Below are 25796 nucleotides of genomic sequence, written 5' to 3'. Positions count from 1 at the left end.
GAAAGTTATCTAACAGAAATTCCCGTCTACAAATAAGTTAATCTTCTTCCATCCTAGCACAGTTGTATGATACATTGGTTTGGTTGCAAATGGGAAGTATCATTTTGCTTAGTTTTAATGCTTTCAGTTTTATCAGACTACATAAACAAAGAGCAGATGCCCGGTGTCGACGGTGAGATCCCAAATCATAACTTCATATCTTTTGTATAATGCTCCAATAGTCTAGGAAATCAAATTCAGCTTTACCTTTTTTTATCTAAATAATTAGGTTCGAACAAGTTGCTCACTATCTTTTGAGAACTACTTTATTAGTTTACTCAAACTTTTGGCTGTTACTTAAAAATGCATGTGGGTGTGTGTTTCTATCTGTGGGTGTGGGGTCATGGGAATTCATACGCTTGCTTTCCCCTGTGGGCGTCTCCTAAAATCAAATGCAGAGGAAACCACCATGGATAGGGACATTTTTCTCACTCTAAAATTTAACCAACTTGTTGCTTTGCACTTATAGACTAGTCATCTAGAATGTAATCCTGAATCATAATGTAATTGATTGGTATTTGATTTTAATGTTCAATGACCCTCATTCACAATCACTTGTTTTGGCTAGTAGATTAAAAGTTAAACCTTTGAACTTGCCACTAGTTTATACTTAGTCTAGTTTCTAGATCAAGAAAAAATTAAACTCATCACCGGAGGTCATTGAGTGGAACAATCTTGCAGCTATAAATACACACAAAGTATAGGACACTCCAAAAGTAGTCACCTTTTTTAAATAAGGCTAGCCGAGTGCTTTGAATCTTGACAGTTTCTAAGACTTCACCAACTAAGCAAAAGAAGGGAATAATGGAGTTATTTTCAGTGACTAAATTACGGCAAAAAAAGGATAAAAGTAGCATGCTGATACTATTGGATATTCTTTTTACTAATTCAATCAGATCATCTTTGCTATATAACATTTGGATAGATGCGTAAGAATCTCACATTTTGAGGAAGTTTAATCAGTTTTTAGTCAGTCAGTGACACCTTTGATAGGGATCCTGAGACGTTCTCAGACTGAAGTTTTCAAAGTCCGAAACAAGAGAAGGATAGATGTTGTCAGAAAGTTAATCAAGTCATATATCAAAAAAGATAGGACAAAGTGATTAGTTTGGTGGTGAAATAAGAGAGTAGCAATTTTATCAATAAAATTTAAAATAAACTGTGCCAGGCATACCAAATTGACCATTTCTTTGATCTTTGAACAATGGAGTCTTCATCAAAACAAAAACAAAAAAACAGAGTATGACATGCCATACCAGTTCGTAAAAATTTGAGCTATTTAACTCAATGCTCTAAAATCTAAACTGCTTCTTCCAGTTATATCCCTGTTTTGATTATATTTTGTTTCTATGTTTTCCTTCCAGTGGAAGGTTTTCTTGTATCCCTGTAGACTCTATTTTCATTTCTGTCCTCATGAAATAAATTGATGGGTCCTTCCCATCCTTCTCCCTCTATTTAAAAAAAAAAAAAAGCTCTAGTTTCTCCTGCTAACAATAGAAACTTATATCATAATACCTAAAATAAACCAAACTTCTTTTCTATGAATCTATCTATTATCATATGTCTATCGATATATCTATTTAGCTACTTTCTATGAAAGATTCCGTAAAACTTACCTTTATAACTAAAGCACATAGATCCAACAGAAAGGCAGAGAAACCAACAAACAACTGTATGAAATTGCTGACACCAATTCACATGCTATCAATGTAGGTAAATGATAAAAAAAAGTTATGTGATGAAATATTGTTTATGCTTGGACATCAGACATAAGGCATTAGAACTGACGTCTGTACTCAGTTGGCAATTGGATAAGGACATGAGATTAAAATTCCTTGACAACCTGAACTCAAAATCTCTCAAACAATATGTTGTACGGTAGTTAAGACATTTGCTATAAATTCAGAAGTGCTGCCAGAAATACCAGTTTAACTTTCTTCAGTGTTTACAGATTACCACAAAGCATGGTAGAAGAGCTCGTGGGTTAAGCAGGTAGAGCTCCTCAATATTTGCATACAAACCAACTTTCCCAGCCACAGAGTCAAACCCTGGCTGACTAGCCAAATCTTGGAGGTTATCCATTGGCTTATGAACCCTCCCTGCGATCACTCTACAAACCAGCAAAGCTTTTCTGCTAGAAGGGTTATCTTCAAATACCTCAATAGATTCCAGTGCTCTCCCACTAGTCGAAGTTGTGAATACTCCTATGCCACCCTTCAGTTCCTTCTTTGTGGAAAACCCATGTCTTATGATACGGCAAACATTGCACCTCTCTGATGTGCAAAGGTTTGAAGAGCCATTCATGCCCAGAGAACAGGAAACTGTGGTGCCATAGAACCTTAACAGTTCGTTGCCATCAGCTAGGCAACGGGGATGCTTCTTAGGAAGTTTGTTGGCTTTTATCTTTACCATCTCTCGATACTCTTCAAATCGGGCAAGAGTCCTTTGCACGCTGTGGACCTTTAAGACCCGTTCTATTCGTCCACAACCGCTCTCGGGCTTCAACAAGCTTGCTTTGCATATTATCTCTACAATCTTTCGAGATGAGTCCCCTTCGACTAGTTCAGTAACTGCAAGGTTAATGGAGAAGGTACTATTTTCAAACTATACAACTAGGTTAAGGAAGGAAAGCAAGAATGCTTTTTAAAAGCATGATAATCTTCAGTGCTAGGGTAGAAACTTAAATATCAAGCACAGCCCAAGACCTTGTACATGATTCACATCATCTAGATGTGTTGTAATGGTAGTAGATCAGCAAAATGTGGTAGGTTGAGGAAATGCATGACAGAGATTATTAGACTACATTAGGCTTAACCCACATGGGAGAATGAAATCACCAGAAGTAGATAAGAAGCAGACGATCCGGCAATTACTAATAAAAATACCCAACAACTTCTGTAGTATAAATTAAAAAAGAAAACAATTAAAAAGAAAGAAGAAGAAGAATGAGCAAATGAATTGAATGAGCGAATGGGGGGCGATTCTATATGAATCCTATTAAATTGTACCAATAATAAATGGCACATACATCTCATAGGGAATTCAGCACACAGGAATCAAGTTTACAGCTAGTGATCAGAAAGCTAAACATTTTTCCTCCTACATTCACAGAAGAATAGAAAGCGAGAGAGAATAAACAGATGAAATGAATTTGGAGTACAGGGCCGGATGAATCAGATCTGAGATACGCAATCACCAAAATTTTACCTAATAAAATATCTCAAAAGCACAAATTTGGCCAATGCAGTCTCAAAATTTAAAACGAGACCTACAATTTTAAGCTGTAAAATTTCAAAGCATGAGTATGTGATAGGCTGAGATGTAAACCATTTCAACCATATGGATACCAAAGAAGATGCTTGGTGATGCCTGACATATAAATAAGGGTCAAAAAGAAAGGTAGCTGCCCAAAGCCATCAAATCTTAAAGATTCAATTTACAACTTTTGAGCCTACTAAATAGGTTTCAACAAAATCAACAGAAAACACCATAATAGAACGAGGACAACATCAACAGCACTTCTGAATGAAAGATGCAGTCTACTAAGTCCTACAGGAAGGGATTAAGTCTTGGGAAGAAACCTAATGCTGTTTGTTACCTGCATGCCTGGAGAGATGATGTGCCTCCAAGGCCTCCGACTTCCCAAACTGCTCCCCACATCTATGGCAGGTTATGGTAGCAGAAGGCCCATGCGAACCAACATTATGAGAAGCCCTTGGTGCTGAAGAGAAAAGAGAGCCTCCTCCACCATTCCCAAAAACAGCATCATGAAGAGAGGAGCCCCCCATGGTATGGCCCTCCCTATTGACAGGCGCGCCAAGGGCCCTCCTTGGAGGGGTGCTGCCCCTCAAGGGAGAAGAAGAGCTATAGTTCAGGGCATGGTGCCCTCCCCCGGGGCCTGGTGTCCCTGGCCTCAGGGTGCCCACATAGGTGGAGCCCACCACTGAACCACCCTCAGGGCCACCACCACCACCCCCGAGCCCTGTTATCTTGAGCTCACACCTGGAGTCACTGAGGACCACCTCATGGGTTATTGGGTTCAGGAACTCACTGCTCCCAATGGACCTTGGGCTGCAGCTTGCTGGTCTCTCATGGTGCCTTCTTTGCCCATGGATGACATCTTTGAGGTTGGCTATGGATCTGGAGCACCCTGACCTGCATGGTTTCCTAGTTAAAATGGTGCTCAGGTGCCCCTTGGCCTTTGGCTCATAGACATCAGAAGGCTCAGATTTGCAGTGGAGAGACTTCTTGAGAGCAAACCAAACTGCCGGCATCTTGTCTCCCTTATTCTTCTCCCCTTTTCCTTCTCTCCAGTGGCTTTTACTCATCTGACTCAAAACTCCATATCTCTTCGCTCCTTCCATTTATATAGAGGAAACTCCATTAAAGGCATTCATCTGGGTGTGTGAGAGAGAGACAGAGAGAGAGAGAGAGAGGGTTGTTCATCTGGGCTTGAATGTGTTTCCTAGGTATCCAAGAGCATTTAAGGAAGACCATAAAAAGCTGAAGGCCTGGAGCTTGAACGACTCGACTCACATAAGACCCAAAGGAGGACCACAAGAAGAGAACCAAATGCCAAATGGTCAAATGCATCCACAAGCTAACCTCAACGGACTGGAGACGGGAGGAAAGAGACAAGGGTGGCTCAAAACCAAAATCAAGGAGAAACAGAGGAGCAAAATTGGATTTTGAAATGAAAGAAACAAACAGCTGGGTGTTCAAAAAGAAGGAATCTTTGGCACCAAGAGCCACGAAATCCAACCAGAAAAACCTTGGTCCGTTGCGTTTATAAATGGGAGGTAGATTGTCCTGTTTACTAAGAACCTCCCCCCCACCCCAAATAAGAAAGGGGAGAGATAGGAGGAAATTAGATTCGCTGGGCCTGAAAGATTTTGTTTACATGAATCTAAAGGGAATGTTGATGTGGCCAGCCGACACGAACTCAATCTGGAGAAAAATGGCCTCAACACTTGGCAAAAATTACAAGAGCGGCCATCATTTCCGATTTCCTTCTCTAAATTAGTTCGATTTTAAGAAGCAACTTACTTTTCCAGCAGAAACTTAGCTTATTACGGATGATCCTACGACATTTTTAAGCTATTATATGTCCATCCAGTATGTATGCACATTGTCTAAAATAGATACGTGCAATTCATTTGAAGTAGAGGCATAATGGCCTAATTAATCCAAAATGAATTTTTTCTAAGAAAACGCAATCTTAATAACAAAATAATCTTAAATTCTTAATGAGTTCTTAAAAATGGCCTTAATAATTAATCGTAAATTTTCATTGCCATAAAAGTAAAAGATTAGTATTTTTTTATTTATTTGGTAGGAGAAGGGCATAGGTTACTTTCAAAAGAAACACCTAAAGCATCAAATTTCTACCTTGTTGAACCATAGCATCCAACATGATTGACTTAGCAAATGTGTTTTATCTACTCCATTCACCATCATAAGAAGTTTTCCAAGGATCTGATGGCAAGAACTCCCCTGGCCTATCAATGTAGAGTACTTGGCATCAAAAGACCAAACATTGGTAAGTTAGTTCCAACTAACTCCAAACAAAAATTTTCTTAGGTTATTGATCTCAAGCATGCTTATGATATTTAGCAAGCTCTCTATGAAGACTCATGCAGATGTATATATAGCTACTTATGCAAAACTAAGGATCTAAATAATCGCTTCTTGACTAGATTTTTGGATGAGGTTCTGAATTATATTATTCTTATTGATGTGGTTGTTCGTGGGTTGCCAAAAGATTATAATTTCTAACAATTGTTTTGCTCACCAACAAATCAACTTATGCATCTGGGCAAGGTAAGAAGGTGCATGATTTTCCAAAAATTCATAGACGTGGATCCCGAAAGGGTGGTCCAGCTAGAAATAATTTTAAATATGACTCTATATGTTCCTTTAGATATCAGCAATAAGATGAATCATATTGCAGTATCTTACTATCACGGAATGGATCATTCACATGAAGGGCATCAAGCTTCAAGCAAGTCAACTCAAAAAAAAAAAAAGGGTTCAACCCATCATGTGACATCGGATCTATCAAATCTCTCCATTCACTCAAAGTACCATGGAAGAGACCATGTATCTGTTGGTACTGAATTAGATATTTTACTTACTAGTTCTTCTGTTATTCAACAGAAATCCCATTTATTTAAATTTTACAAAATTTTGCTTGTTCCTTAAATTGCTACAAATATATTTTGTCAGCCAATTTTTTTAAGGATAATGATTGTTCCCATTCTAAATAATTGGTTTTTGGTTCCGGTTGGGCCGGTCAGAATGGGCTAGACCGAGTAATCTAACACTTAAAAGAGAGAGACAATAGTTAGGAGGAAAAATGAAACCACTCTCGCTCCCCCCCCCCCCCCCCCAAGAGAAACATGAAGGAATAGCTCTCTTTCATCCTTTTCTTGCACCAAAAGCACTTGAACAGTGATGTTGCTGGAAATTGGACCGGGGGGTGACCACTAGCTGAGAAGGGGGAGCTCCGGTGCGGATGGTACGTCGGCAGGCTGCGTCCTCCGAGGGACATGCAAAAAGCCGGTGGCCAGAGCTTCCAGCACCGGCCCTCCGATGCTTAAGTCAGAGGGAACTCTATTTTGAGAAGGAGATGGACTGCATATGAGAGTCTAAAAGTCAGGATCCGAATCCCCTCTGAAGGAAAAGAAGTTCTCCTTTTATAAGAGGGATAGAGGGTTATCTGTGATGTGACTGGACGAAGCAAATGAGTTACCGTCATGATTGGACGTGATTGTGTGAATTAATGAATTGCCGTTGGTGACTGGACGGAGTTGAGTGAGTCAACTGGTTACCGTGGATGGCCTGAGATTTTGAGTAAGCCGGAGATCCGTGGAGAGCATGCGCATTTATTGTTAAGTAAGCCGAAGATCTGTGGAGGCCATGCGCATTTATTGTTGAGTAAGCCGAAGGTCTGCGAAGGCCAGCGCATTAATTGTTGACAGTTGTTCAGGCGAAGATCACGGGACAGGGCCCTGAAAGGCTTGGTTCCCGGCGGAGTGGAGGAGTTTGCCTCGTTCTCTGACTGGGTCCCCTTCAGGGTCGAAATCGATCGGCTCTCGACTTGGCCAAGATCAGGGCTGCAGGGCCACAAGGCTCTAAGGTCAGGGATGTCGAGGTTGGGTGTCTTGAGTTCGGGCGCGCCTTGAGGTCGGGCGTCATGAGGTCGGGCGCCATGAGGTCGAGCGCCTTATCAGGCGCCTTGAGGTCGAGCGCGCCGTGAGGTCGGGCACCTTGAGATCGGGCGCATGTCGTCACGTGCCGGCGGTGTGCCCACGTGCTTCGGAGCAATCCATTTTTCTCCCCAACAAGTGACTTGATGTGTTCTTTCCATTTTGATTGAACACTTGATCTTGAACGCGTTTCAGAAGCGGAAAACATATGGTTCCACATCTCATATCCTTGGAGTTTTACTTTTGCGCTCCTTCGAGGTAATTCATGAAACTTGAAATTCTATCCAGTATTCTTTATCTTATAATAAAGAAATGGCTAGATTCTAAAGAAATGATCTACCCATTGGTGCACTTTATGTGGTCAGCCTATGTTTGATCAAAAATAGATTGTGGGGCTCAGCTGTAAGGTATAGCTAAGTAAACCAAGTTTGCTGAAAAAATATGATCTTTGTTAAGGCCCACAAGCCTAGCTGGCCCCTGTAGGAATTTAAGTCTGGCATACAATTAAAACTATAGTTGGAGTCCTATGATAGGAGGGAGTCATAACTAGGAGTCTACGTACTAGGTTCAGGTTCCCCTCTTCTCACAGATCCAGGACTCTTAATTGAAAGTTACTTTCTGTCAAGTTGGCTGCTGAAGAAAGGGCTTGGCCAGCATTTGTAGAAGAATTCAGCATCAACAGGATTAGCAGCAATTAATAGGTATGCCTTTATTCCCTAAACTATTTTTCTATGCATCATCATGATCGACTTTAGCATTACAGTTACACTTACACCCACACTTAACTTGGGTTTTCCATTGCATCATTCAAGAAGAAAAAGATTGGATGTTCTTGGCAAGAGATTAGTAGGGTGAAAAGATAAACTGGCATGCTATGATCGACTGGAGAGGTAGTGGACTCTTTTTCATGCATTAACAACGGGGATTTCTAAACTAGTCTAGCAATCTATATATTGCTTTCTAGCAGTAAAATGTATCAAGGTGGTTCATCCGAAAATGCACATATAAGTTGATGCCCTTTTTCCTCTTCTTGAACATCATCATTTATATCAGAATAACAACCATTCTTATTAACATAATAGTAGTTATTAATATAAAAATGAGAGGATTGGACCAAGATAAGAAAATGATTAAGAAAACCAAGATAAAATGGCTAAGAACACCTAGATAAACTCTAGAGCAGATTGGACCATTGCTCTAGAGAAGAAAAAAAAAGTGGTACATTGAAGAGGCATAGAAGCCTTGTCTATGCGAAAGTGGCATCAATTACTGATGAATATGTGGAACCCAAATAGCAGAGAGCAGACTCTTTCAGAATACCTTTTCATTTCTGTTTCATCTGGCTGTTAAAAAGGAAGCTAGGATTGTCAAACTGGTAAGAAATGAAGATGAGCTACCTTAGGATATTTATTTAGGACTCATAACCGATAACTCCTGTAGGGAGCTCTTTTTTTTTTTTTGGTAAAAAATAGGAGGGGAGGGGGAGGGACCAGCCCACCCGCGTAGCAGCCCCATTACTGAGCCCCCCTTCCACTAGGGAATGTTCGATACAGGTCGCAGGTTTCGCGTGCCTTCTCCGACCCGTGGGCTCACCCCACTGGGTTCACCGCCTCACGTGTGGGTACGTCACCCCAGTGCCACCTTGGTACAAGTGGAAGGAAAGCATAACCGCCAACAAGCCAGCCGAGCGTGGGGCATCCGGTCCCCTAATTTAATCGACGCCCGTGCGTTTCGAACCCGGGCAACTTGGGCGGAATTATCGCCCCCTTACCACCAGGCTACTACCTTGGTGGCTCTTTGGTAACTCCAACATGCTGCAACATGTTCAAATAGACTTGGGACCTGATGACATTTGCTGGAGATGGAGCAGAAACAATGTCTTTGCAGTGAATAATTGCTACAATAGACTGGATCATGGTGGTATGTTCTCCTCCCCTTTTGCTTCTCTCATTTAGAATATGCCTCCATCTGAAAAGTTCAAATCTTTGCTATTCCTTCATTCAAGGGGAATCTTGAATCTATAAAAAAATAAGGTAAAATAAAAGAGAAATTGGATTGGCCCTTTTTAAGGTGTTCCATGCAAGTCCGACTGGGAGACGTTTGATCCTTGTTTATTTTTAAAATATGGTTTCTGCACAGAAATTTGGGAGTAGTTCCTTCGGAAAATTAATTATTGTTTTCTTTTGGACAAGCAGGAGGAGACCTGTGGAAAGAACTTGGAAAGTTGGCTGGGTCTTTCGCTTTCGGAACTTGGCAATCCATCTAGTAAGAGAGAAGCAAAGAACTTTCTCTGAAATGGGGGAAAAAAAAACTTGCATGGTTCTGAACTCTGAAGTTGCCGAGCCTCATCATTTTTATTCGTACTAGCGTAAATATTTAAGTCTTTTCTCCTTCTTATGTAACTTTCTCCCTTTCTCCTTTTTATTCCCTCCTTTCCTTGTCTCTTTTCTTTTACTGGTCTTTTCTCCTTTTTATTCCCTCCCTTCGTATGTAACTTTCTCCCTTTCTCCTTTTTATTCCCTCCCTTCTTTCCTGTCTCTCTTCTTTTACCATCTTCTTATAGTCCTTGCTCCTTCCGTTTTCTTAATCTAAGTGACTAGCCCCAGCTAATCCTTTTTTTTTATTTTTTTTTTGAATAGAAAATATTGAAGTGGCTAATCTTTTTTTCAATAAAAAAACTAGCAACTTTCATTAGCTGTATTTGTATCTGTGATGTATGAAATGCCCATTTTGGCACAAAAATACCGGATGTACCATACTATACCGGTTTGGTACCAGTACCCGGTACGGATGGCATACCGACATTCGGTATATAAAAAAATTATGTACCGTACTGTATCGACACTGTTAGTGTAACACCGATAAGAAGTCCAATACCGAGACAGCGAAGCTTGGCAACACAATATGAAAAGCATTCATAGAATTACTTGATGAATGTATTCATAATTTAATTTTATGCTCTGATCCCAACCTCACTCAACCCAACTGGCGTCTCTCCAGACACCTGATTCGGACCCAAAAATCATGGGTCAGGTCTGTAATCAGGCTCCAAACCGTGACTCGGACCACCTGCAACCTGGAGAACTCTGGCAATACAAACAAACGTGGCCCGACAGCCCAATAATGCTGACGTGGTGACATGGGTCCCGAACAGCAATAGTCCAGGGCCTGGCAAGGAACCAATTTGGACCGGGTGGTCCAGTCCAGTGGGGACCCATCGATTCCATCGGAACGCCAGGCCCAAAGTATTTTGGAAGAAGGCTGCTTGTTCGGCGAACCCTGCAACGAAGTGGGCCCAAAGATGTCCTGCTCCTCTTGGACAAGTATATTGGATTTTACAACTCCAAGCGCTTCCGATTCTTAGAGATTAGTAGTAACACCAATTTCCAGATTCATCAAAAAATAACATTGGACAGTCATGATCATATGATATTGGTTCCAAATTCGTCCGTTGACTGAATACCCTCTGTATCTTGTACTTACTAATACCAGAAAGTTATACGAGTTCCAACTCTCAAGTAATGATAGTATAAACTATCCTTGGATTAAACCACATCAGAGTTCTAGCCAAGCTAACAAGTTGTTGTACTACAATATATTAGGAATGATTCGTTGATCACAGATTACTTTTTACATGGTTCTTTTAGAGTAGCAAAGCTGGAAGTAAATATCAAGCTAGCAATTTGTGATGGACTTAGCTGGTCTGGGTCCATCAGCTAAGGGAATGTTTGAGATAAGTTTATGATTCTTCTTTTTTTCTTTGTTCTTTAATAGAAATTTAAAATATGCTTTCAATCTAAACAATAAACTTCTCATGTTTCTTTAGTCAAACGTTATTTGCATAAGTAATTGTCACAGCCCCACAAGCAAACATCCAGCAGAATGTCGGACGTTGGTGATACATAGTAGAGACTATTACTCCAGAGTTCATCCATCAAACTTCGGAGGAAGTAGTATTTGACAAATAACACGATCAGGGTAGAAAAATTAGAAACTTTGAAATCTCCACTGAAAACTGAAAAAAGAAACTAAAATAAAAAGCTCAGGACTCTTACCCATTTTCAGACACTGATTAAAATTCAAAATCAAATAATGCTCGAGTTACGATTAGAAATAACATGCCATACCTCTTAACCAGTTTAATTTTGCAATACATTTAATGCACTAATGCAATCTGTTGTCCTAAGAACTAAATTTCCACACTATTTGATTTGGCCAATATGGTGTAAAGCCATACAAGAAGAGGGAGCAACCGAAGCAGCAGGCAGAACAGCTTCGTCTATGCTGGCATGCGGCTGTCGCATCTACTAAATTATGACCTTTGTCACAAATCTAAATAAGCTTTTAGTGTCAACATAGAGATATCCATATAGTATAACTTTGGCATTCCATTGTGCTAAAGAAATAGGTCAAGTCCTCACCAAAAACAATTTTACGTCATCTTGTTTTTTTTCTCACCATATCATTTACCGATAGAAGTATCTTCCTGTTCACATTAATTTAATTTGAAGAAGGTAGTAACAATAAAAAATAGGACCACCCACAAATGTTGGCATCATTAGTTTGCAATTCATGTGTTCCATGAACAAGACATCAGAAATTAATAGAATATCTGCAGCAAGAAAAATCAATTATCTGATGGCATGCTGGAGAATCATTCATGCAATGAAAAAGAAATCAGGAAATTCAGGAAATTTTCAGTAATTTAGACAAACTTGCCACTATCATAGAGGCCACCATTTAAAGATTTGATAGCATAATTTTTTTTACAATTTCTCCACATATCACCCCAGCTGACAGCTCTGTAATGAGCTGAAATTTAGAGAAAAAAATCTGCAAAGTCAGCACTCTGCAGATGTTAATCACTCAATCTGAAACAGATACAAGTTACAAACAGAAAGAAGAAGAAGAAGAAGATGATGTTGGCATAATTAAGTCAAAATTTTAGTTGTAACCCACATACAATAGGAAAAAAGAGCCGGGGCCAATTATGGAGTGCCAGATAGTTCTTCTCACTTCCATGCTTTCTTCCCCAAAAATAGCTTCCCAGATCGCTTTTGCTGCTTCTTCCTTTCTTGTCGCGAACGGGTAGCCTTTGCTCTCTTGGCAGCAAGAGGCATTGCCTTCTTGTGCTCCTTTTGCCGATTACTTAGACCACCAGTCTGTCATTCAATACCAGGGGTTTTTTTTTCAGTAGAGTCGTCTAATACCATGTTATCAGTATCAGAACAAAAGTTGTGCCACCAACATGTAGTTTCAGATAGGCAGATAACTTTGGTGTCATAAAGTGATAGTCAATTTGCTGTACATGAGTCTATAATTATGATGTTTCCATCTGTTGTTCTCAGGAGTGCAGAATTCACATCACTGTATTAAAGAAAACTTATGTGTTGCACTAATAGAGGATTAAGAGATGGATAACAATATTGTCATGGTGGGCATGCATAAAAGATCAATTAGGTACATGTAAGAAGAGAATTCCATTTCTATTGGATAGATAGGTGAGAGGAAAGGAGATGAAGTCATTGAGAGGATCGATGATTTGCTTTGAGATAGGATGTAACCTTGAAAGTAGATAATGATCAATAAGGATCACAAATTGATGGTCGTTGTATCATGGATTTGGTGTTGGGATGACACAACCTGACACTTGTTGAACTTTGATGGAGCCAACAAAAAAGTTCCTCAACAGAAATGTGCCAGCCACAATTATGATATTAGACAAGCCTAATTCTTGTGTTAGAATTAAAAAGTCTATAGCTACAATTCTTAGACTTTTCCAATATCACTCAGGCTTATATTTTTGCCTCAAATAATTATCGCTTCCATCTTTTGTTAGACTCTTCACAGTCCAGATGACTTAACAGATGCTCGCTTCTTGGCAGCAGCAGCATAATCTGAAACAAATAAAGCAGGTATCTTGACCTGCCAACCAGCCTTTAGGTATCACAACATTCCCTCTCCTCCTCAAAGCAACCTTCAGCCAAGAATTTGGCTCCAACTCTTAGGGTTGATGGAAGGGAGCTTCACATAACAACCTGCTGGATCTATTCATGAAGCTTCTTGGCTTAAAATTGCACTCAATAGCCAACACCATCTCAACAGGAAAGGACTTAAATAATGATATCATTATAATTATGAAATTAGCAAAAGCAAATCATTTTACATTTTCTTCTGTAAAATTCAAGGCAATATGCTTGAAAGAAGTTTTAGTTGCCACTAACTGCAATAAGATAACAGGCTGAGTAAACTATTGATGACCAAGGAACTCTTATAAAAGGCAGAAAATATAAGGAAATGCAGAAAGGTCAAAGTTTGCAAATAAAACAGACTGACGACATGTAACCCAATAATATAAATCTGGTATCAGGTTTACCTTTTTCTGTTTTACAGCAGTTCTGGCCTGATACTTTCCTCTATCCTCCCTTCCTGCTCTCACCAATGCTAGCCTTTCTTCCTTGCTCAGCTTTCTTTTTATGTTTGCCTACACATCATATTAATTTGTAGGTTAAATAATGATACGAAAATCAGTACAAGAAAAAAGAATTAATGAACGGTCATAGTTAGGTTTTTGCTATAAACAAAAAAAACAAAATCAAGATACAAATGGGATACATGAGAATATAAGGTCACAAATTTGTTTGAGGGAGGAACTGAAGTGTGTCAATCTCAATTGTACAGACAGTATGCATTTATATATATGTGGCACTTATAAACTGGGTCCAAACCCATGATCTCAAACTTGCAAATATATTTGTCGACCATTTGAGCTATGGGTCAGCACAACTCTTGGCAACAGACACCAAGATAGATAATAATACTTCCACTGAAAGCATACAGCTATTAGAACAGTATCCAGTGGAAAATAAGAAAACATAGTCAAACGACTGTAGTAACTGACAACACCATCACCCAGAAATGTGTGTGAGAGAAAGAGGGAGACTTGTTTTTGCAGCCTTCCCTCCCATGGTATGATGGTCCTAGTCTTTTGCATTGCTTCATAGTTTAACGGATGAACTAGAAGAAGGAATTTTAAACTCATGGAAATGAGAACTCACCACAAGTTTAGCTGGATCTACACGCTTTACAGTTAACTGATCAGAAGAGGGAATCTTAAAACCATGTTGAGCCATAACCAACCTTGCTTCTTTCTTTGCCTACATTGAGCACACATAGAAAAATTAGTCAAATCTGAATAATAATTTATACTTGGGAGAAAATTACATCTATGTTTTATTTTCTCATAGATATTGTGACCATAGCATATTTTTTGAAAATTTAAAAAAAAAACGGGGCTCCCAATGATAGCTTAGAAAATTCACGAAAACTTCTTGAAAAATCCTCAGTAATAAGAAATCACACTAATAATATATGTATTTGAACAATTCACAATTTAAGATATTTAGCTTCAATAAACTTGAACAGAAACTCTCAGCAATCACTGCAAATACTAAATAACTTGAGCCATGAAAGACAAAGGCCATAAATAGAATATAATAACTTTTATGGTCAGCAAACCTTCAACTCTTTGATTCGTCGGAAATCTTCATTTGAAAGAATTTCATCAGTTTCATTTTCCAATTGTGGTGCCATCTTGGCTCCAGCAAGTCTCTTCAGAGCCCGAAGACTTGTATCTGCAGCATTCAATTGTCCATCATCATTGACAAACTTCCTTTTCCGTCTTTTAGTCTTCTCTTCCTTTGCTTCTTCATCATTATCACTATCATCTTCATCACGGGAGAGATCATCATCATCACCATGATCACCGTTATTTGACTTCTTCGATGCTTTGGAATTTGCAATCATCTCTTCATTATCACCATCATCATCATCATCATCATCTTCCTCCTCTTCTTCTTCATCATCATCATCAGCACCAAACATCTCATCCCCATCAACACTATTGCGCAGATCATCATAATCACTTCCATCATCATTAATGCCATCTTCTACTTCTTCAACTTCCTCCTCATCCTGTTCTTCATCCTCCTCAGAAAGTTCATCCTCCTCTTCCTCGTTGTCTTCTGCAGCAGCATTCTCTTCTTCTGGATCAGCTTCACTGTCATGATCAGTTCCATGAGCTGGTGACTGATTCAGTTCATTGTCAGTATCAGAAGCATTAGTTTCATCATCAGAACTATCGAGTGTAGAGTCATCATGTTGTAGCAACTCCACACCAGGAACAACGCTAGCTACATTGACTTCTCCAAAGGCTTTTGGCCTAGCTTTTGGATCAATGGGGCGGCCACGATCTTTTTTGACCAACATAGAAGGACATATCTACAAAGAAATTAAGCATTAATCATTAGAAAAGGACCAATCCCATAAGCAGAAATGGTAAAAGAAAATCTAGAACAATGTATACAATCCAACCTCTCTAAATAAAGCGATCAAGGAACGAGCTGCTATCGAAACTGCTTTCTCATGAGACTTTTTGTATAAGACCAAGTCTTGGAGCAGATCTTCATTCATCAACTGGAGGCAAGGAAATATATAGTTGTTTTAGTTTAAGGAAATAACTAAAATATGATGGTAATACTAGTCATAACTATGTACAAGTTTAATCTCATATGCGCACAAACACCTTTTTGCTTCTTAAACAATATACATATCAATTGCTGGTAACGTTGCAGGCCATACATAGTCACACAAGTCAACAAAGATAATATTGCATCTTTTTTTAACTGAAAGAATGGGACGTTGCTTGGGTAAAAAATAAAAAAAAAAGAATGGGCCAAATAATTATATGTAAAAATATATCAAATAAAGAAGTTGCTTGGGTAGATTAAAGTAACATGCAAACAGGGACACAAAGATAGCACCGATCTATGCAAATTACACATGAAGTGATATGCTTTTAAATGCTACAGAAATCTGCCCAAAAACGATGAAACCAACCATCGCACATGCATCTCCATTTAAATGCACTCCATCCATTCTACACACCACAAGTTTAAATGTACCAAAACACCACCCATGAGCACAGCCACCTCTATTGTGCAGCAGCACATCAGGTGGCATGGAATCCATAACTAACCGCACAGCAATCAAGATGGCATTTGGATTAACTTAGATTTTTTTTTTAATTCATTTTCCTTTTTCAGAATTTTTAAAGGCCTCCTTTAGGAAGGAATTAGAATGTCAACAAGATGCTATATGGTTATACAAAGTACCAATGATCACCGAACCAGGGCTCGTACCAGTTGGCAATCAACACAGCACGGTACGGATCCGTACAGTACTGCTTTAGCACGTACTGAATATTTTTGCCAAAAGTGAAGTCGACAAACCATTTGTTGATTTTCTTTTTTGGATGATTTAGAACTAAAGTCCACAAATGGTTTGTCAACTTTAGTTTGAAATATTCAAAAAAAAAAATACTGTTTTGAAACAGAAAAGGGGAACCCGCCTGCTGATGGAATGAGGGCTTTCGAGCTCTCCCTCTTTCTTCTCTCTCTCCCTTCCTCCCTCTCCCTTCTCTCCCTCCCTTCCTCCCTCTCACTCTCTCCCTCTTTCTCCCTCTTATCCTCTCTCTCCTTCTCCCTCTCCCTCTATTTCGAACCGATGGACTGAACCATGCCGATAACAGACCAATCCAATTCGGTACTCTCCGAATCAAGTAGTTCGGCACGGTTCGACAGACCTTGATACTAACAATCTCATATTAACACACATTCAAAGAATATTCTGAGTTATATATTGTGTTATATGCGTCATTTTTAAAAGGACAGAAAGACATATGGATATCTGTTGTATCTTGTTTGGATTGCAAGAATTAATAGCATGCACCTAACCTTGATAAAAACCATATAAAATTCAACTAACACTGACGGCTATTTGATTTTTTTATTTTACTGCAAATATATCTGAGCTTCAATATCTGATTCTAATCCATATTTCTGCTTGAGAAAAACATTTAATTTGCATAAGTTAATGTATAATAAACCAAAGAACAAAATGAAAATATTCATAAGGCACAAACTAAGATTTAAAGTACCAACATTGCTCAACTAGCATATAGACTTGGTCGCAAATGACATCATGATTTTAATGAAAGCATCCAACAAAATCTTGAATTTTGAGATACAAGTGGATGTAAAATCTAATCAACCATAAAAATTTGCTGGTGCGGACTAGTCGGTGCTTAGGCCACCTACTTATAACAGAATAAGTTAGCAAAGTCTCTTCAGTCAATAAAGGCTTCGGACCTGCAATGACAGTTTTCAAAGATCCAATGAGATGCCCAATTTCATCCCACTTATATAATAATGTGTCCATTTGTTATGAATTATGACTAAATTCTTAAAGAAGCAACAAAGTTAGATTGTACAAAGTTCCCAGTCAATTACGTCAATACATGTTGCATCTCATACTTCAACTGGGCATAAATTGACAGGAAAATGTTAAGGCGAACCTAGAGGGTCTAGCACAGGTTTTTATGACCATAAGAAATCATACATCAAATGTAAACAAGAATACAGGATGACACTTGAAAAACTGAGAGAGATTAGTTTATTAGTGGAAATTATTACCAAAGGCATGCGCAAACAAATCTCTCTTACAACATTCAACCCAACAGCAATAGCCTGTTAAAAAAAGGATGTACCAGAAGTCAGCTTAGAACCCAAATTATATAATACCAATACATGATTATAAGCATGTGCCGCACCAACATATATTATACAATACCTCTGTGCGAGAACGATCATGCACAAATTGATTTACTATCTGCTTGAATAGTGGTTCAACTGCATCTGGAGGCACCTAATCATAAAATCAGATAGGATTTACCAAGCCTGTTAAATTAAGTACAAGAATAAAAATGAACAGAAAAGTCTCATGATCCAAACAAACTGTGAAAAGCAGCATAATTACAAACTAAACAAGGTAAAGCTCTACCATATCATGGCAGGCCTGGACTGCTGCTGCAAGCAATTCCGTGACATCACGTTGATGAGGCTGCCAAAAAAACATTTTTTTAAAAAAAAGAATTAAAAGAAAAGTCACAGATTGAGGTTTATCTTTGTATCCATATTCATGAACATCTGTGCATACCTGAACATATTTTTGAAGAAACGGATAAAAATTTAGCAGGATAAGACAGTGCAACCCAACAGTTCTTGCAACTACTTTCAGCATCATCATCCTAACCTGGAATTTGTAAGCATTGAGCATAATCAAATACAGCACAGGCAAGCACATCAAGCAATAAGCTCTACTGGTAAACACATGATGCAGGGAAAAAAATATAATTAGATACATCAAGATGACAAAACAGTAATCAATTAAAGGACATTATCATATTCCCTACATAGAATTTATGGAGACAAGTAAATTGGATAACTTGATTCAGCCTTTGAAAATCTAAGCAATAACAGTTAATAACCTAGTAAAGTTAGAAACTTTCATATATCTTTTGAGGTTTAAAGTGCCATAGTCCATATATTACAGGTGATCCCAAGTTTATCATTTGAGATTACTTTGGCTAAAAAGCAAAGAACTCAAAATATTGAGAGAAAATAGGAGAATTCCACAAAAAACTCAGAAAATTAAGACAAACACATAATTTAGAATGTCTACCTGCAGATAACATTTTAAAATGTCTGCATGCAGATAACATCATTTCAGACAACGAGTATTGGTCATGCATAATTCATCGATTTGCAAGTTACTAATCATTCATAAATAATGACTGTTATTACAATCTGTTCAGAAAATCATGTGGTCTATAAAATTATTGTGACAATCCTTAAATTTCTTAAGAAACTGAAGAATCACTGTTGCTATGGACAACATCTTTTCACACAAGAGGAGCAAAAAAAATTCTTGCACCAAAAAATCTAATTATATGCTACATATTTGGTAATACTTATCAATGAGTTGATGATGACAACTGCAAGAGGCATGCCTCGAATACAGGCGCATGAAGGTTTCTTACACCTAAAAGCAGAGTAAACCATGCATAGACACAGGTCCAACTTCATAGCCACACATGAAGTGCAGATGGGGTACACATTAAAATAAGAAGGGTTCACTTCATGACACAAATATGCACTAGGAACATACAGATGCATGCATGTTTAGGAATCCTCTAATTTTGATAGCAAAATGCATGTAAACATCCAAAAGGTAACCCCATATTATACCCTTTAGAAATCATATATGACTTCATTAAGCTGTGATGCAAGAGATCTGCTTGCGTGCAACTTCTGTCAAACTTACTAGAATATTTTCCAAAATCAATGGCAAATCCAATCAAGGAGAAGTTTTGGGAGTTTGGAAACATCGCACTCAACATATGAAGCCTGTCAATTGAGCAATATATATATAATATATATTTGAATCGCCTATAGTTCCATTTGCTATATTTTCTCTTTGTTATTCAGGCAAGGCAATAAATATTCTTTTGTTGTTTTTTTTTCAGAAAAAAGGAATACCAAGTTATGGTTCCCAACCTCAAGTAGGGTAATGTTGACAAAATTACCTAAAGGATGTCTCTAGGGACTTTAGGATAATGCAGTTAGAATTTCTGGAGTTACTGGGATCAAGTTGTGTGGCATTACAGTACAGATCTGCTGCTCGGATATGTTAAAGCAGGAAAAAAAGAAGGTAGCTTGAGGAAGACAAGGAAGAAAAAGAAAGAAGAATACAGATGAACCCTCTTTTTTATTTATTTAGTTCTCCTATTTAAATCTGCCCACAGGCCTCATCCTCCATCCATAACCCCTCTTTGAACTTTTTATGAGGATTATCCTCCTGACATGCCTCTTGTAGACCCTCACAAGTATCCTCCATTCAAACAGCAAACCATCTAGAATTTCTGGCATTATTTTGACTCCCCAAAAGGATGCTTGCCAGTCCATCTGTACTGGCAACTGCACTAGAAACATCTAGCCAAACATATATTCACGATTCAGCAATGGCATACCTTGAATAGAGCACTAGCTGAATAACACTAAATAAATAAATTGTACAATTATCTCATGATTTCTGATGGATCATAATGAAGAAAACTGAGTAGCAACCAACAGAAAGGGACTACTACAGCAAAGGCAGCAACAGTGGTGGCACATGTACAATAACAAGGACATCATATATGAAATCAGCACTAGAGACTTTAGAACATGTCCGTGAAATTTAACCCCAAGTACAATTAGCAAAGAATAAAATGAAACAAAACTACCTCGAATCGCTCATTGCACTTCTGAAGACGAGAGAACAACTTTTCAGCAAAACCCTGCAGGCAAGAAATGCAAAAAATCGCTTATCATGGAATCAACCAGAATCAAAGCTGTGAAAAGCAGTACAAGTGACATCTAACCTGTGCATCTTTTAGATAGGTAAGAGGAGAATAGTAAGTGGATTTGTTATTTTCTGATGCTATACGTTGTTGCCTTTTCATGCTGCGAATAACACGCTGCAATTTAGCTTTCTTCTTTTTCTTGCTAGCAGTAGTACCTTTGTGATGTGCCTGAAAGGAAGAAAGAAAAGAATGTTGGCAACCAGAGATCATTTGTGAAATCTTTTTCTGCTTGCAGGTAGTAGATTGTCCCCTAGAACACAAACTGCTGCGACCGTTTTGTAAATAATTATGATATGTGCATATTTCACGTCATGGAAATCAAATCCCAGAAAGCACATGCAAAACCAACATGATGTAAGCAGCTGTTGAACTGTGCTCTACTGTATACAGTTACATGGTTGTCTGCATCACTAAGTCAATGCACCAACTCAAATTCCTTTCATGCTTAGCTGCGAGACAATCCTTGTACAACATTGACCTTTGTCAGCTTCACCATTCACAAGGTTATCATGCATGCCAACAAGATTTACAACTAAAACTACTTATCATGACTCAAAAATGAGGGCAACTTTTAAAGAGATGAACGCAACAAAGGACATAATTGCAAAGAGCATACAAGACCTTGTAAACAGCCTCCTTGCTTATAACAATTTGCGGCTGTTGACTGGTTTCATCCTCACTGCTGGAGGCTTCACTGTCATCCTCTTCTTCAACCCGTTCATAACCAAGAAGGAATGCAAGAGCAGCTATCATAATCCTGGAGTTACAAAAATGATTAGAAATTGTTGATCAACAGTAAATATACAAAAGTGAAACTATATACCTTGAAGATGTGTGAAAACATGCATTGCAAATGGCATTGGCTGTCCGATCATCAAACCACACTCTTCGTCTATGAAGATCACAAAGGATAACAAGAGACCTTTTGGCCCTTAATTCTTCCTCTCCCTAAAAAAGGAACACAAACTTGCTGCCATTAGTGAAGAAGCAGCATCATCAGATTCACAATTGTTGGTATGAGATAGCATTTATATATACCAGATATTACAAGGATTGGCAAAATTTGGGAAAATGAAAAAAAAATCCTATATAAGGAAAATTACAGAGTAGATAATAATGGAGAAGATATGAACAAGAACTATTTCAGACCTGTAGCATTAGAAAAAGTATATTTTGCAATTTGCGATTCTTGGCTTCATTTTTGTGCTTCTGGTTCATTCGCCGAATGTTGTGTACAACATGCGAAAAGGCTAGTTTTCTTAATGTCCTGTCCCCAAGAACTTGAAGATCCATGAACAATTCAAGAGTTTCCTCGATATCAATTATCTGAATACAGGAACAGAAGAGTGCATGTGAGTACTATGAAATTCAATAAGAACACTAAGCCTCAACTGGCATTTGAAACAAATTAATGGACTTGAGAGTATGGAAGCCGAAAGAAAGTTATGCTGGAAAGCCTTACCCTTCTTTTTTAACACACTAAACCTTGAACATCAGAATAACAACAAACCACAAAAGTTCCCCGGAATTTCCACCTATCTCTTATGGTGGCAATTTCTCCATCTAGAAATTCTCATTAAATTATCTTAACATCAAGAGAGTCATGTAATTATGGACTTATCTGTTATTATATTAGACATAGCCAATGGTAGTTGCAAGCCCAAATGGAAAAGGTGGAGGATAAATATTAGGTTAACATGCCGTCTTGAAAAGCATTTCAAACTGATGCATGGCAAATGAAGAGCTGATCCCCCAAACAGTTGAGATAAGGTTATTATCTACTATATATAAAAAGCAAAAACATTTGAAGCCTGGTCGAGTGTAGGTTTAAAATTTCATCTAAAACAATAAAACTAAAATCAAAATGCTTCTGTTCAACTACAACTGATCCAAAATTGAGGTTCACTTCAAAGTTTGGGGCAAACTAACTTATGGAGTAAAAATCATTTTTCATAAGGGGCTAAAGTGAATGCAAAGTAAGGTTGTTCATGGGTCAAGCTTGGGCATAGAAAATGTCAAATTTTACATAGGCCCAACCCGAAGCTTGATTATAAATGAATAGAATTTAGACCCGAGTCCCGGCCCATGATCAGCTATAATGCAAAGACCCTTTATCTTGAAGCTCTGTCATAGTTTTTGCTTTTAATTGAGCATATGAGTTTTCCCTTTTTTGCAAACAAAAGAGTTCCCTATTGTTACAATGTTTCAAAACACACCCCCTAGCATTAGCCGCTACATAGTTCCATAACTCAACAGAAGAATAAGTTGTCCACACAAGACACTCCTGCATTCATGCACCTTCATTGGCTAAGCAATCGGCCCCTTGATTCCCCTCATTTAATAAATGTAAAACAAAGGTAGAGGAAAAAGGGGAAAGAATATCCAAGTGTCGCTGAGACAAGGATGTACAATATCAAAAATCTAGGATTAAGGAACCAGTAAATGACTGTTTAGAGTCTCCTTCCACCCAAACATCCCCAGTATTTAAAGGATTGCATCAACCTTGGACCCTCCCACTCAAATCTCAATTCAGCCAAGGGAACAGTGCAATCGCTCAAATGAATCAAAACATCTGGATGATAAGCCATTGATGGTCATGGAGAAGGAAACCAAAACCGTTGGTGCATCTCCCCTTCATGGATCCATCAAAATTTAGATTGAATAAGCCTGGTTGAGGGGGTCCCAGCAGACAAAAAGAGGCTTCTTCAAGGTTGTTATAGAAGGAAAAGAAAAAGGGGAGCCTGAGTAGCTGGTGGATTCGAACATTGTTGGAAGACCAATGGACTCCTGACTGAGGTTGTAAGTGGTTGAACGATATGCCTATGATGTGTATCAACCTTTTGAATACCTCCAAGTTTCGAGATTTCCGTAACAACCAAAAGAAATAGGGCAAACAAAGACTGCTTGCCAGCCATTCCTCTATTCCTTAGCATCTACTAAAAAAAAATAATATCCCGACATGAAATATCCATCGTCCATTCATTTTTGGAGCTCAAATACTGTCAAGCTCCTTAAACCCATGGTCCTTGGAATAATAAATGGTCAATGTTCTCATCAGCATCATAACACCGTGAGCATGATGACTGTCCTAAGGCTTCTGACATGCAAGGTTGTTGCATTTTTTTGGGGAGTAACACATCATCCTTACAACTATTAATACATTTCTTTTGGGAAGAAGATTAGGCACGAGTGTCTGATAACTTTCATTCGGTAAGTAGAAGGAAGGAGAATATATGAGGTGAAGAAATGCAAGAGGTAAAGGATGGAAGGGGAAATATTAAAATGCTTCAACCCCACAAAGCTGGTCCTTTCGTTGACCACAAGAAAATAATAGAATTAAGAACATCCATCTCAGTAGAAACTACGTCATTGAAGATGGTGCTTGTTCCCTTTCTAACCAAATCAACCAGCAGGTCGTAGACAGTCACCATGCCCCAGCTGATTTCTCAACATCGGTCACTAGACCTTCCTCCAGATAATACATAGACAAACAATATCATTATGTAGAGAAGAAAGTTTAATTTTTCTGGAGAAATGATTCCAAATGCCGGTCACGAAAGGGCAGTTAAGGAAAAGGTGGTTGACGATTTCCTTCCTATTTGCAACAGATAGAAGGACCAAACCAGTTTCTTTTTCTAAGATTCTCAGCTGTCAGCAGTTTCTTCTTAAGACTTAAAGAGAAGGCCAACAAACAATTTGATCATTTCAGAAGAGGTAGCTTCCAAACATACGCAGAGATGGTGAGTGTTCATCACGATAACAAATCAAAAACTAAATACATTCCAATCTTCAATTCCAAAACATCAGGCTACTAAAAACCGTCCTTTCCTTTTTTTATAAATTTCACATTAAAACAAAAAGGAATGAAGGGGAAAATTAACTTCCCGTACCTTTCTATTGACGAGAAGGATCAGGGCCTGGGCGAGATGGCATCGGAGAGAGGACGGGAGAGAGCGGGCATCGGAGCGGATCAAGTCGGCAATCTGGCGGGGGAAATCGGCGAGCTTGTCGAGGTAGAAGGGAGTGACGTGGGCGAGGAACATGGCGAGGTCGCCAAGGTCCTTGGCGACGGCGGGGTCAGAGGAAGGGCTAAGGGCGGACTGATGGCAAAAGAGGTGGAGGGAAGACTCAAAGTGGCGGTAGAGGAGGAGGAGCTCCGTCTCGTAGCCCTCCGGATCGCACTTCATCTTCGACTGCAGCGCCGGGAGGCTCAACCTCTCCGCCGCCCTCCCGGAGGCCGACAGGGACTCCGGGGACAGCAGGTGAGCGCTGGTCGCCGGCATCTCGGAAACCCTAGTAGAAGAAACCCTGGAGCTCCGTCGGCGCTACAAAACCCAGAAATCTCTGCCGCCAGCCGCCTCTTGAGGCGGTGGTTGCTGGAGAAACAGTAGAGAAAAGGGCTCCTCGCGAGTTGGGGTTTCACGGATCTATTTATAGGTCGCTCCCAATCATCGAACCCGGGCTGCAGACCGAGTGGGTCACAAAATCACACGTCTGATGACTCTGATCGCCGGGTATGATGGTTGGACCGGATTTGCATTTTGAAAATTAAAAACTTATAAAATATTAGAAAATGGGCCGGGAAATTAATTGAGGTTGCACTTTATTATACTATTAAAAAGACTAAAATGCCACTATTTGGTCTTTTTGACCCAACATATAAACTAAGAGGTGGATAGAGCTGAGAAGACGGGCTCGGACCAAGCCAGCTTCAGGTTGAGCTACAAGCTAGGCCCAAAAGATTTCAGGTTGGATTTAGACTTAAATATAGACCATATATTTTTTTGACCGGGCTTAGGTATATCATTGGCCGGGCCCAATTGAAGTTCGAACAAAACCCAAAATAGAGTGCCTAAACAAATTTCAAACTCTTCCTTTCTGAAATATTTGGCTTTCCAACCGTTGAATATCAGTGTTTCCATGTCTCTGTAGAATCTTCTGAGGGTATAAAAGTTGGATACGATTCAAGACATCTTAAAAAAATCAACATTCTGAATTATCAATGAAAAAGTCGTTTGTGATCCAACATATCACAGTCCACTCCACAAATTTGGGTCAGCCCAATCGGATCGGGTTAAGCCTAGGCCTAGGCTCGAGCTGAGTTTAGACTTAGGTTTTTCAAAAAAATTTAGGCCTAAGCCAGACTTAAAGCCCAAAAAAAATCGGATCGAATTCAAGTAGGGATGTCGCCCGACCCATTTCCAATCCTGCAACCAAACGAGTCATCATAAGTTTTAGCGAGGTAT

At 39.0% G+C, this 25796-nt stretch overlaps 2 protein-coding genes across 2 annotated transcripts; both read right to left on the bottom strand.

The window, feature by feature from the left end:
• Positions 1–1761: 1761 nt before the first annotated feature.
• On the bottom strand, positions 1762–4860 carry LOC103703552. Its single transcript, XM_008786440.3, has 2 exons — positions 3638–4860; positions 1762–2609 (listed from the first exon to the last, which is right to left on the bottom strand). Exons 1-2 carry the CDS (start codon positions 4401–4403, stop codon positions 1978–1980), a joined length of 1398 nt encoding a protein of 465 aa, XP_008784662.3. The 5' UTR covers positions 4404–4860; the 3' UTR covers positions 1762–1977.
• Positions 4861–11932: 7072 nt separating this feature from the next.
• Positions 11933–24951, bottom strand: LOC103703551 (protein SDA1 homolog). The gene is made up of 15 exons (XM_008786439.4): positions 24441–24951; positions 21700–21876; positions 21374–21498; positions 21172–21307; positions 20569–20718; positions 20431–20484; positions 18303–18398; positions 18147–18206; positions 17937–18011; positions 17780–17833; positions 15621–15722; positions 14766–15527; positions 14306–14404; positions 13624–13731; positions 11933–12409 (listed from the first exon to the last, which is right to left on the bottom strand). Exons 1-15 carry the CDS (start codon positions 24831–24833, stop codon positions 12260–12262), a joined length of 2541 nt encoding a protein of 846 aa, XP_008784661.2. The 5' UTR covers positions 24834–24951; the 3' UTR covers positions 11933–12259.
• Between the last annotated feature and the right edge of the window lie 845 nt (positions 24952–25796).

This window comes from Phoenix dactylifera, chromosome 12 (assembly GCF_009389715.1).
Source record: "Phoenix dactylifera cultivar Barhee BC4 chromosome 12, palm_55x_up_171113_PBpolish2nd_filt_p, whole genome shotgun sequence".
In the NCBI taxonomy this organism is placed as follows: Eukaryota; Viridiplantae; Streptophyta; class Magnoliopsida; order Arecales; family Arecaceae; genus Phoenix; species Phoenix dactylifera.
This window is presented reverse-complemented; position numbering and strand designations above follow the sequence as displayed.

Excerpts from the sequence above, each read along its gene's own strand:
- LOC103703551 (XM_008786439.4), bottom strand. The coding sequence starts at position 24,833 with ATGCCGGCGACCAGCGCTCACCTGCTGTCCCCGGAGTCCCTGTCGGCC. Across the intron at positions 18,399-20,430 it reads AGTGCAATGAGCGATTCGAG|GTTAGGATGATGATGCTGAA; the intron begins GTAGTTTTGTTT and ends TACAAATTCCAG. Across the intron at positions 12,410-13,623 it reads CTGCTGTAAAACAGAAAAAG|ACTGGTGGTCTAAGTAATCG; the intron begins GTAAACCTGATA and ends ATTGAATGACAG.
- LOC103703552 (XM_008786440.3), bottom strand. The coding sequence starts at position 4,403 with ATGGAAGGAGCGAAGAGATATGGAGTTTTGAGTCAGATGAGTAAAAGC. Across the intron at positions 2,610-3,637 it reads TCATCTCTCCAGGCATGCAG|TTACTGAACTAGTCGAAGGG; the intron begins GTAACAAACAGC and ends TTAACCTTGCAG.